This window comes from Battus philenor, unplaced genomic scaffold, assembly GCF_028537555.1.
Source record: "Battus philenor isolate CCGP_79_NKW_IND1 unplaced genomic scaffold, ilBatPhil1.0.hap1 SCAF_25, whole genome shotgun sequence".
NCBI classification, from domain to species: Eukaryota; Metazoa; Arthropoda; class Insecta; order Lepidoptera; family Papilionidae; genus Battus; species Battus philenor.
The window spans coordinates 2,163,598-2,177,232 of NW_027181688.1; the positions used below are offsets into that span (position 1 = coordinate 2,163,598).

Here is a 13,635-nt window from a genome sequence, read left to right on the forward strand (position 1 = left end):
ATTTACTTACATCATACTATCTTATAATATCAATACATTTACATTATTTATAAAAGTACCTATGAAGTAAAAAAAATATTATATATGTTTAGTAGAAAGGGGGTTCAGCGCTGTTACCAATTTCATAACGAAAAAAAGAAACAGATTGGACATCATTAGCCGAGGAGATTTAAGATTAACCTTTACAAAATTGACGCCAAATGTTGATAATTTATTATTAAAGCATCAGGTTCATTCTTCTCACTAAAAATATTGACTAATTGCTTATGTTATTTTATTTTAAGTTTATTTAATGTTACGTATATTTTACATAACAGATACAAAATGTTATTTTGAGTAGTTTTAATTTAAATTCAATTAATAAATATATAAATTAACATGTGTTTTTAACACTAAACTTCACTACATTTAGAAATTTACAGGAAATCAATATCAGGTAAGTAGGGGGTCTACCCAAGAAGGAAAAACATGGCAAGGGATCTACGACACAAAAAAGTTTGGGGAACTCTGTTTTAAAATATATAAATAATAGCATCATCGAGGTTTGTATTCCTGGCATATAAATTTTCCTAGTTCCAACGCACACGTAGATTTTTTTTTTAGGGACTGTTCTACATAGAAAGTGATCTCATATAATGCATGTAAACAGAGAACTAGGTATTGTATAAGCAGTACAACGCTGTATGGTCACGCGATGTATCGTGTGTGGATGTATCGTGTGCACCGTTTCCACTTTCAAACACGGTACGAGAATAACACAAAGGTAACCATGTGCCGATATAAGAGTGTGCCGTTTAATAAGAAGAAATACATATATTTATAATTAACTAAAATAGGTAGTTGGCAACAAAAGGCAAAAAAAGAATAATATGTATATATTTAATTAACTAAGGGTAGTGGGCAGAAGGCCTGGTCTAATTTTACATCGCAGCTCGGCACTCCCCTGATGGTGGTGGTGGTCAGCCGCACGATCTCTCAGGACTGGTCAGGCGGCAGCAGTCGAGAGCAGGGAGCGCCGGTAGGTTGCAGTATGTGTCGGTTCCGGTGCACGGTGATATCATTTCAACAGTGTACAGTGTAAACCTTGCAGTATAAAACTCGCAGTATAAAAGTCGCAGCATAAAAGTCGCAATGTAAAACTCGAAGCGTAAAACTTGCAGTGTAAACCTTGCAGTGTAAAAGTTGCAGCATAAAAGTCGCAGTATAAAACTATGCAAGGCGATGTAAAGGTTGTGGCGTGAACTAAATGATGCCCAGAGAATGAATAGGACCAAGACGTGAATTTATAACGTAAATTCTAATTGGCCCCGGCGCGTGAAAAACACATAGCTGGTGTACGCAACCGACACAAAGAGTGTGCGTCGGTGCGTGAGACGACACCTAGCTAGTGAACGCGACCGAGGCCAGGATCCTTCTCCCGAGCACTGGTGTAAACTCTGTGTGCTGGTGCGCGGGCGCATTGGAATTTTTGTTATAAAACAAAGATCCGTTAAACCAAGAGCATGCTCCCACGACCCCACGTCACTTGAGACGTACCGTTACCCGCTAAGGGTTGAATAATTTTTTTGCTGTATTGCGATTTAAGAGACGTTTCTCGTGATTATATTTTTTTAGTTAAAATTTTAACTAAGATTTATGGGACGTTAACTTGCAACGTTACAACCATAAATGAGTTTATATATGTACATATATATATATATATATATATATATATATATAAATGTATAACAAAGTTTTAAGTCTTTTAAAAATATTTTTACTAGATTTTATTTTTAAAAGAATGGTGAATTTATAAAATTTAAATCATTCATTTATCCCCCCAAATCAATTTAAGCCTTTTTCTTTTGCCAATGCTTATTTAAGATAAGTAATAAGATCAATGCAAATACTGGCCGAAAAATCGGCGCAGGAATTATTGCAAGTGTCCACTTTTGTACCGGACGTGCGTGAAAATTTAGAAATTTTTCTAATGTGTAATATATATATATATGAAACCATGTGAAGAGCTAGTAATTTGGAAATTGGAAAAAAATCTGTATGTAATGGAGATGTGTTGCGAATGATAATAAAAACAACACTTAGTGCTAGGCTTCACCATTATAACACGTACGAATCACCTTGTATAATTTTTAGACATCGTATATATATATATATGTATATGTATATATGTATATATTTATCGCTAACCGTCCGGGCGATGCCAAACTAGTCTAGTGGAAACAGTAGCTAGAAAGTAATCTGCGTTGACATTTATAAAAACATTACGTGATAAGAATGCAACATCTGCTACTTAGTTTAAATAAAAAATGTAAACTCATTGAATATTATATCAATTTCAAATGAATTCAAAACAATACGCTCGTGTGATTTAAAATTATATCTTTATGTATATATCTTATTTACAACCGATAGATGCTCACAAGGTATAAGCTTTACCCAAATGTCTCGGCCGGTCTTGGACTGCCTGTATCCAAAAACTTCCTGGGACCTTGGTATATCATCGAACTTCCTAGTGGAGGGTAGGCAGTGCCGCATCTACTGGCTCATGGTCATCATTCAGCTTCAATCATCGTTTCCACAAGAGATATTCCCTGAATGCCATTTCACACAAGCAATTCTTTAAGCCAGATTCCCCCAAATTTTTTTGTGTTGTAGACCCCATGCCATATTTTTTCTTGTTGGGTAAGCCCCCTACTTACCTGATATTGATTTCATGTAAATTTCTAACTGTAGTGAAGTTTAGTGTTAAAAATTAAAAGTAAAAACACATGTTAATTTATACATTTATTAATTGAATTTAAATTAAAACTACTCAAACTAAAATTTTGTATCTGTTATGTAAAATATACTTAACATATTATAATTTTTTTACTTCATAGGTACTTTTATAAATAATGTAAATGTTTTGATATTATAAGATAGTATGATGTAAGTAAATAGGTACTATCAGTGTATGTGTTGAGATCTACCATCGTGGACCCCCATTTTCATTTCATGGACCCCTAAATTTTTTTTCGCTGACGTAGACCTCTTGCAGGTTGTCATAGACCCCTAGGGGTCAATATAGACCACTTTGGGGATCATTGCTTTAAGCTATAAATGTGACCTTCTTCCACAGACCTCATTTCTAAATTGATCTATCAGCGAAACCCCTATCATAGCGCCCTCTATTGTTCTGGGTGAAAAATATATAAGAAAGTGGAATTGTCATCATTGAAAAAAGGACTTAAATATAAAGAACTTATTTTAAATGTCCTTTAGGTGATGTAAAAGCTATCAATAAGTTTAATCATCAATGATTAGAAAAAAGTACGTTGTGGGTTTTACATGTTACTCCCGTGTTATGTCTCAAAATATTTATCTAGGAATATACCATAATCGCCACACTTGGCAGTCGAATTGGCGACTACAGTGTGGTATTATGATACACATAAGACGTTGCTGTCTATCCCCTGAAAACCTTTTCATGAATAGTGACAATCTAATATAATTAATTCACAGTGAATCAAATAAGGTTGTATCGCTGTCAGTATTTAAAAAGATGGTAAAACACTTCCTGGGCCTCTAAAATAGGATATCGTGTAACATCTCTTATTTATTCATACTACATAATAGTACCTTTCCCAGGTAAATATATATATATATATATATATATATATTTTTTTTTATAGAGGTTTAAAAATACTTTTACGTATCATAGGGCCTGATGTTGGTGCCCCGTATGTCGGACTCGATCTAGATCAATACCGACTAAAAACAATCCTCTCTCTTCGGTATCCCTGGTCCCCACGGCATGGCCGTTAGGCATTACTTCGCGGGGGGGATTCAGCCGTAGCTTTCTCTGATAGAGTGGCTGTTCAGGCCAACTTCCTCCGCTCCTGCTCTGTTTTTCGCAACTCCTTCAGCACCGTCATACAGTACGCGCTCGTAAGTTCCCAGGCCGAAGGCGAGGATAGCATTGTAGCTATCAGAGTTTCGTTTCGAGAGAGCTCCTGGCTTCGTTAAATCGGGGGCAGACGAAAAAGACATGCTCTGCATCTTCAATCATTCCGACACAATTAGGACAGTCAGGGGAATCTTCGTATTTGAACCTATGGAGATACGCTCGGTAACATCCGTGGCCGGATATCATCTGAGTCAGGTAGTAGTTCAACTCTCCATGATCTCGGTTCACCCATGGCTCTAGGTTTGGTATTAGCTTACGCGTCCATTTTCCTTTCGTCGACTTATCCCAGGACGATTGCCACTGTTGCAAGCTTTTCAGTCTTCCCCGAATTCTAAGTTCAGCTGAAGTTGGGTCTGATTTGCTTTTTTTGCTTCGGTACAGATCAGTTTTTTCGTCTGCAAGAAGCGCAACAGGAACCATACCTGCTATCACGCATGCCGCATCCTCCGATACTGTACGAAAGGCGCTAGCTACCCGTAGAGTGCTGACTCTATAAACAGAGGCGATTTTCCGTCGGGACTCCTGTTTGTTCAGTGCGTCGGACCATATGGGTACTCCGTACATAAGCACTGACGTAGTCACCGACGCTAATAACTTCCTTCTGTTTTGCTTGGGACCTCCGACATTAGGCATGAGTCGGCAGAGTTTAGCTGTCACCAGAGACGCTTTCGCTGCTGCTCTCTCAGCCTGATTTTTGAAGTTTAGCCTATGGTCGATCATTACTCCAAGGTACCGTATAGCTGGTTGAGTTGCGATTTCACAGCTGCCGACATTGAGTGTGATGGTCTCCGCAACTCTCCTGCCAGTAATGAGCACTGCTTCCGTCTTCTGCTCAGCCAGTTCTAGTCCGACTGACCTCATCCACAGAGTGATTATTTGGAAGGATCTTTCAAATGCCCACTTCACTTCCTCCACGTGTTTCGCTACTATAACGACTGCTAGATCATCAGCGAATGCGACGAGTTTAGTTTCGCTGGGTAGATGTTTCTTTAGGAGTCCATCGTACATAGCGTTCCACAAAAGTGGCCCTAGTACTGACCCTTGTGGGACGCCTCCAGTGACTTTGTACTCCTCCGTCCCGGTTTCCGTAGTGTACATGAGGACTCTATCAGAGAAGTAACTAGCGACTATTTTACGTAGGTATAGAGGTACATTCAGTGAGCTAAGTGCCCCCATGATAACCTCCCATTTTGCTGAGTTAAAGGCGTTTTTAATGTCCAAGGTGGCAACCAGGCAGTATTTTATCGAGCCTCTCTTCCATCTTTTCCCAGACACTGCTAGTTTTGCTATATTGACTACTTGCTCTATAGCATCTAGCGTAGACCGTCCTTTTCTGAACCCATACTGTGAGTTAGCTAGGTGGGGTTCAACTGCTACTTCGATCCTGCTGTGGATAATACGTTCTAGTATTTTCCCCGCAGTATCCAGCATACAGAGGGGCCGGTATGACGATGGCTCGTCTGGTGGCTTCTTACCTTTAGGGAGAAGTACCAGTCTCTGTCGTTTCCACCCGGCGATAAAAATTGCACATCGACCTTTGGAAAGAGACAATCGGCTAATTTCGTCAGTCGTTCAGTCACTGACAAAACGTCACGTAGGTAGTGTGGGACAGAGATAGTGCTCTACGAATCCGAAATTAGCCGATCGTCTCTTTCCAAAGGTCGATGTGCAATTTTTATCGCCGGGTACTATATAATTGAAACACACGCGAAATGAAGAGTGATTATATCTTTTGCAAAGATATATATCTTTTTTGTTTTTAGCTCGTGAGGTACCCATCTCTAACACAAAACAAAACTATTGTTTAGACTGCTACTTGGTCCTGAGTGAGAGGCCACGTTTTACATACATTGGTGACTATCTTCTGGCATCTTCATTGACTACCTTGAGGTTTTGGCGGTCAGTTGAACTTTAAATTAAAGAAATTACAAACAGAATTACATAACTACAACTCTTACAATGGAAATGCATGCGCGGTAACTTCCTTCCTTAACCAAATGTAATATAAACACGACGAATCATTACCAACTGTAGTACTAACATAAACTTAGACTTATTAACCAAGAATTTTATTTCATTTGCTCAATTTTTTAATCAAATAACTTCTAGTCAACTGTTGAATATATCTGTGATTTAAAATTTAATACACATATATTTATATTGATACATGTTTTAAAAATATAATCACATACGTAAGTAAAACGAAATATATATAGTGTGTGAGTGAATATATAGTTCATTTTCTGGCTTATGTATATTTAAACTAAATTCTTTTAGATAAAATTAATAAAGTTATGATAATATATCAACAAAAAATGTTGAACAAATCTGTATTAAAACATATTAAAATTAATAGTTGTTTACTATATTGATGATTGACTATTTTGATGACATATTTTTTCAGAGTGACAATAGAAATGTATGTTCACGATTTTAAATGAATAATGAAACCTTCTGTATATATTTTTATATATACGATAGTATAAATGAAAAATAGTATATAGCGGGAAGTAGAACTATTATGCCAAAGTTCACAAATATTACGATAAATTATCAGAAATAATATTTTTTTGGACGAAATAATAAATATCGACCTCATTTGATAGAAGTTCAGTGATCCCTGTTGTATGTGATACAGTGAACAACTAGTCAGTTATATTTGAGAGTGCATATTGACGACCACTTTATTGATCGGAGCATAAATAAATACATACGTAAGTAAATTTTTAATTACAAATTATTTATAATTAAATATAAATTATTACAGAGTAGGATCAATTATAAATATTTTAATAAATATAATTTTAAATTGATAATAAAAAATTAATATCTTATGTTCTTATATGGATACAAACCGCCTGTGATCATGAATCAGAATAAATATTTAAATTTAGAATTAAAAATAATAATATCTTATTAATAATAAAAATTAATATTCACCAAACAATTTAATCAAAGTACAGAGGACAAAGACTTGCGATGGAATGTCGCGGGTTCAATTTTCCAGGATACAGGATTATATAATTCACATTTTGTGCATTAATTATATAGGATTGCCACTGCGAACAAACAAGTTTCAACAGGATTGGCTGCAATCGCAAAACCGCCTGCCAAGCGTGGCGTTTTTGGCATATTCCCCATATATATATATATATATATATATATATATATCTTATCTTTAGCTTGCGAGCTATCCATCTCTAATTAAGGATGAAGTTAAAAGTGTGCTAAATGCAACGCATTTTTCAAATAGCATGAACACAAGCACTAGGAATAAATTATTAAGACGTAAAATAATGTAAATGTAATATAGTCGGGAAATAGTTTAAAAATTGTTATAAATAGGCCTTATATAACGACGAATAAATTATTAGATTAGTAATTAAATAAAAAATCTTAAAAAATCATATATATATATATAATCTGAGTCTGAAACGACTTCAACGACGACTTATAAATCGTAGAAGGTGCAAATAATTATGGAAGTATATACAGTTAAAAAGTTTATACAAGTATTTATATTTTCAGAAAACGTTAAAAAAAATGTTGAACGGTTGTAATCCGTTTGTTTTAATATGTTTAAAATTTAGTTTATGAGAAATAATACGATTATGAAATTGAAAATAGAATTTTTTGACTACGTTATATTGATTATTATGTATTTCATATTTTTATATTCGAAAGAATTGTACGAAAGAGTTACAAATATTTATTCATTTTATATGTTTTTTTATTTACAAAATTATAGTCTTTTTTATTATAGAATGTATACACTACAGACATAATCGTGGCTTTGTTTTTAAAATCACAATTATATCTCTTTTTTTTCTGTCTTACTCTTGCGTGTTTATTTATAATAGAGCTAAGTTATTCAAGTCTGTTATTAAAGTACAACAATACCTCGCTTTGCGTCGTTTCGTTTTGTGTTTTTTTCGAAGTTGCGTCGCTTCTTAATTAGTACTAATTTTCACTGTGCGTCGTTAGATTTTCGAGGTTGCGTTGTTTTGGGTTTGAGTCTTTTTTTTTAAAGATGGCAACACTTTTGTTTCTAATTGCGCCATGCCATCAAAACGTGGGGATTCCCTTTCTAACTAAAAATCAACGCAATTTGATTACAGTTTTATTTTCACTTGGTTTTACTAATTTTAAGAGTTCAGTTTCAATTACGTAGTGTGTTGTAATGAAGTGCCTTGTACTTTTTTTAAAAAGTGAATAATAAATTTATATAAATTTTTACGTGTTGTTTCTGTTTACAAAAAGGGTATAAATATTATTTCAATTTATTTATTGGCAGAGTTATATTATTTTTGTTTTTTAAATGTTTACTTTGTTCAATTTTATTAGATTTAAAAAGTAGTGTTTTCGTAGCTGGAACCTATCTTCGATCTTTACATGGTTTGCTATAGAAAATTTTAATTCACTTTGCGGCGTTTCAATTCGCGTCGTGTGTTTTTGGAACGTAACTACGACGCAAAGTGAGGTATTGGTGTATATATGTATATTAGCAAAAGGATTATAGGTGTATCGAGTACATTTTCTAATTGCTACTCTTAACTGTCAAATTTCCCACTTGTGGGGCGTGGGCCCCACTTTGGGAAACGCTGCTCTAAGCTGTAATCTGATGTAATTTAAATTATTTATATCTGTCTAATATATTATAATCTAACTACTTACCTTATAATATAAATCTATCTAAGTTATTTTTAATATTATAAAAAGGTTGTAAGTAGTTTGTCCGTGATTTACCTCCGACTCTGAATGATGATCTGCTGAGAAGATCCGACCAGAAACTTAACAGTTGTTCTTTATAAAAGAAATTTAATAATGTTTTATATATATATTATAATATCGACCCTTCCAATAAGTAAACAAACCAATTTCAACACATATCTACTGAAAAATCTTGAATGCTATAATTAGATTTTAATGTTAGATTTAAAACTTATAAAATGGAGGTCTAAGACAGAGATAGGTAGCTCGCAAGCTAAAGATAAGAAAGATATATCTATGCAAAAGATATGATCATTCTCCAGCGCGCGTGTGTTGCAATTGCAACTCTATATCTAAAAACCTAAGATTCAATTTTCAATTTTCGTCATAAGTTTCAGATCTTTCAGAGATAGAGAGAAAGAGATGGGCTTATATAGGAATTTACACGTAAAAGAGAGAGACAGATGGCAATTGCATGTATTAAAATTATAAACTACGGATTTACGAAACGACATGACACAAGCGTGCGTTTAGCTTTTTGTACGTTATGACAAAGACATGAAATGTTCAATAAGAATATTTCACACGTATTTCGCCTTACTGAGTTCCATGTCTGAGCTAAAATAGCCGAAGATATAAAGGATATATTTTTAGTGTTAGCTGCCTTATTCTCTCTTTGAACCGTTCTGAGCTAAATGAGTTAAAGATATAAATGAGTGATATATATCCCAAAATCGAAAACATATAAAACACTCTTTTCTTGTCAGGGATACATTTTTCCTATCTCTGGTCTAATATATGATGTTTTGTGTTTGATTTGTTAAATATTAATATTTTTATTTATAGTATTCGACATGGGTCTTTTAGTTTTTAACTTTAAAATATGTATTTAAGTTTTGCCATTTAAATAATGTGTTAATAGAAACGTACCGAAGCAATAGTCACGGAACTTCTATACTCTTGCCTCTTATATAGCCTATAAACTCCTACTGCAGGTCATAGGTGACCCCCAAAGATATCTATGGGGGTATATACCATAATCATCACACTTTGCAGGCGGGTTGGCTATCGAAATATGGTATAATGGTGCGCAGAGTACGACATCATCTAGAACAGTGATTCCCAAAGTGGTCTATATCGACCCCAATGGGTCTATGACAACCTGCAAGGGGTCTACGACAGTAAAAAAAATTTGGGTGTCCATGAAATGAAAATGGGGGTCCACGATAGTGGATCTCAACACATACACTGATAGTACCTATTTACTTACATCATACTATCTTATAATATCAAAACATTTACATTATTTATAAAAGTACCTATGAAGTTAAAAATTTATTATGTATGTTTATAAAATTGTGTAAGTTGTAGGATGTTGGTATAATAAATTGGTTTAGTTGGTATAGTAGATACAAAATTTTATTTTGAGTAGTTTTAATTTAAATTCAATTAATAAATGTATAAATTAACATGTGTTTTTACTTTAAGTTTTTAACACTAAACTTCACTACAGTTAGAAAATTACAGGAAATCAATATCAGGTAAGTAGAGGGTCTACCCAACACGGAAAAACATGGCAAGGGGTCTATGACACAAAAAAGTCTGGGGAACTCTGATCTATGATGAATATAATATAATCTCTGATGAAGCTAGTTTGTGAACAGTGGCAATCATATATAATTAATGAGCAAAATGCGAATTATATAAGATTTTACCTCTAGAATCGAATCCGCGACCTACGATCGCAAGTTTCAGACTTCTACCGCTAGACTACGCAGGATATGAAGACTCTGCGTCCTTTCATTTACATTTACAATCTCACATTTATATATTCAATAGTACTGTCCATTATTTTTATTCATGTGATTTCTTTACAAATTCCACTAAAATTACAAAAAAGAAATTCTGACTTTGATTATATTTAAATCTTTATATTACCATGTGTTAACTTTATTGATGTACACAAACTTGTAAATTAAAAAAAAATTATATCTGAATTTCAAATTTAAATTAAGAATTTCTTCATTAAAAATATGACAGTTTAGATCCTTTATTCACGTCATATACAGTATAAGCCTGGCCTGAGAAGCACATGCGGAAGTAACTGCCTATTTTTCAACATTACATGTCATTATTCGTATTTACATTACAAAGGTGTGCTATTTAATTTACAAAACACACTATAGTTCTTTGACAATTATTTTAAATCTAGCAATAAAAACTATATGGACATTTTATGATATTATGTATTTATGATTACAGATATCCAGTATGATACCCTTGTTGATTTTGATCCTGGTTTCAACGGTGTATGCCGATAACTGTTCATACACATACGACGAAATCCAATACACGAGATCATCAATACTGACAATCAAAGGATTACCAACGAATCTTGTATACAATCCTAACAATAAAGACTTGTATTTCACTCTGATCGATATAGAATCATTACAGGATGATGATATGCAGACTAAAATGGATCAATACATACTTAGGAATAGAGAACCGATACTCATTGATAGTGTAAGAGGTCAGGCTACGGCCGTAGATATCAAAAACGATAAAGTATATATTGCAAGCGATGATGGAATTGGTGTCCTAAACGCTTCTGATAAAGTTCAATTTGCAAGTCTAAAAGATGAAGACGTTGTACAGCTGTTCAAACCTACAAATGGCGAAGATTTATATGCAGTAACATATCCTAATAATGAAGTATTTAAAGTTGATATAAAGAATAATGAAAAGAAGAAATTAGATAATATACCTTGTGCTTTCATTCTAGCTGTTGATGGAGACGAAAATGTGTATTACGAATGCGATTCAAAGTATGTAAAGGTTATGTTAAAAGATTTCCAAGAGCCAATAGAATATGTAGGAATACCTAAAAACTCGGCACGGGCTCTTACTGTTGATGAAAGTAATCGGGTAATTTTAGCAGCGAATGACGGTTTGTATTGGCTCAAACCAGATAACGTTATACCAAAGAAGCTGATGAATCTAGACTACCTTCCATCAGGCATCACAATAAGCGGTGATGTAATATATTTAGCAACCAACGGTATTATTTATAAATACTCCAACAATGGTTGTCAGTGATATCTATGCGTGCATGTTAATATGTGTTGAAAGAATCTCGAACGAATTGATCAAGACGAAATTAAATTATTTACAACTGAAATGGTTATTTTAATATGTACAAAATTTCCAAATTTATAGATACAGTAAATGTGATGTCAATAACATCGCACTATTCACTAATTATATTATAGCTTCATTTATTTTCGGTATAAAGTCAGTAAATTTACTGCTGTGATCAAAAAGTAAGGTTAAATTGTCATTTAAAACTCTTGGGCATTAGGAAGATAGGTATATTTTACCTGGGTTGGTAGAGCTTTCTGTAATATTTGCCAAGCGTGTGTTGGTCAAAAGTTGGAACATCATTTGTCTCGGCCCAAACCATTTTAAGGAATGTTTTGTCTCTCAAACGTTTCATATATATACTATTACAAACACTGTATAATACATTTAAATTCGAAATCATATTAAAAATAAATAAATGAAAAAAGACAAGAATCCTTAGCAATGATGGCGCCTGATTATTTTGATTTCATTTAGGATATATCTGATAAAGTGTATATGTATAAATCATTGTTAAACTTTATAATGTGCTGTTGTGGAGTTTCTTCCTGCTTTTTCTCCACAACTATAACACTTTGAAAAGCAGAATAGAGTCAAAAATCAAATATGAAAAAAAAAATATATTGATAGAGTATATACAGAGTTCTGTTAAAAGTTCTAGTGTTGAATAGGTGAATTTTATCTTCATCTTTAAAAAAAACTTTTACACCTACTTCCAATCACCCTGTATAAAGTGATCGCTATGACATATATTACACAACTTTTTTTCCTATTACAATGCTGTAGGCTATATAAAGTCTGCAGTTACAGATGGTAAACAATAATCAATTTTAATATGCAGTGATCCGAATTTTAAAATCACTTTTTTATTATATTGCCAAGACTTATATAAAAAAAATCATCCTGTAGATGGCTCATGACATATGTAATAGTAACTTGCAAATCTATACAATGAAAGCAGGAGTAAATCGCGTCTGCTACGCCGCGCTATTCGATCGATGAATAAACTTGTTTTTTTTTTGTTTACATCACTGCTTTTTTATACACGATTCAACTGATTGACATGCTAAGAAAGCAATGAATCGCGGAAAGGGAAATCGATTGAATAAACGAGCATTGGTACACGCGCGGAAGAATTGAGACTTGAATAAAAAACAATAAAAGTGCTTATAAAAATAATCTTGTTAGAATAAGGTTATATGTAATCGTTTAAGTTGATCAGTAGTAAGGTCTTTTTTATTTTTTTATTGTGTTTTTTATGTCTAACAGTGATCGTTCTACAGCTGAAATGATGAAGACGATGTAAAAGATTACACACATATATATATATATATATATATATATATATATATATATATATAGCTATGACAGGGGCTCGGCTTACGAAATATTTTTTTTCAGTATTTTGTCTATGACAGACATTGTTTCGTCTGGTTGTTGTGTGTAAAGGTTATTTCACATTTGAGAAGTATTTGAATGCACAGAATGTTAGTGAGATTTTGTGCTCTATTTCTATGTGCTCACGAGATATTTTTTCTTTTACAATCTGGCATTTACATGCGATGTTTTGAATCGTCGATTATTTTCACATTGTAAGATTCCTTCAGCTGTAATCGCTGATCTTCCGCGAGGATCCTACCAGAAACTCAACACATGCACTTTTTAAACGAATCAATCAACAAAGCAATTTGTTAAAATTTTGACCCACTAAAAACACTTGTATGATATACACTAATACCTTGCTTTGCGTCGTTTCGTTTTGCGTTTTTTTCGAAGTTGCGACGCTGCTTAATTAATACTAGTTTTCACTGCTCGTCGTTAGATTTTCGAGGTTGCGT

General features: G+C 33.5%; 1 protein-coding gene across 1 annotated transcript; it reads left to right on the forward strand.

Moving 5' to 3' along the window:
- Nucleotides 1-10,927: 10,927 nt before the first annotated feature.
- On the forward strand, nt 10,928-11,755 carry LOC137925025 (uncharacterized). Its single transcript, XM_068768453.1, has one exon. It carries the CDS (start codon nt 10,928-10,930, stop codon nt 11,753-11,755), a length of 828 nt encoding a protein of 275 aa, XP_068624554.1.
- Nucleotides 11,756-13,635: the final 1,880 nt, after the last annotated feature.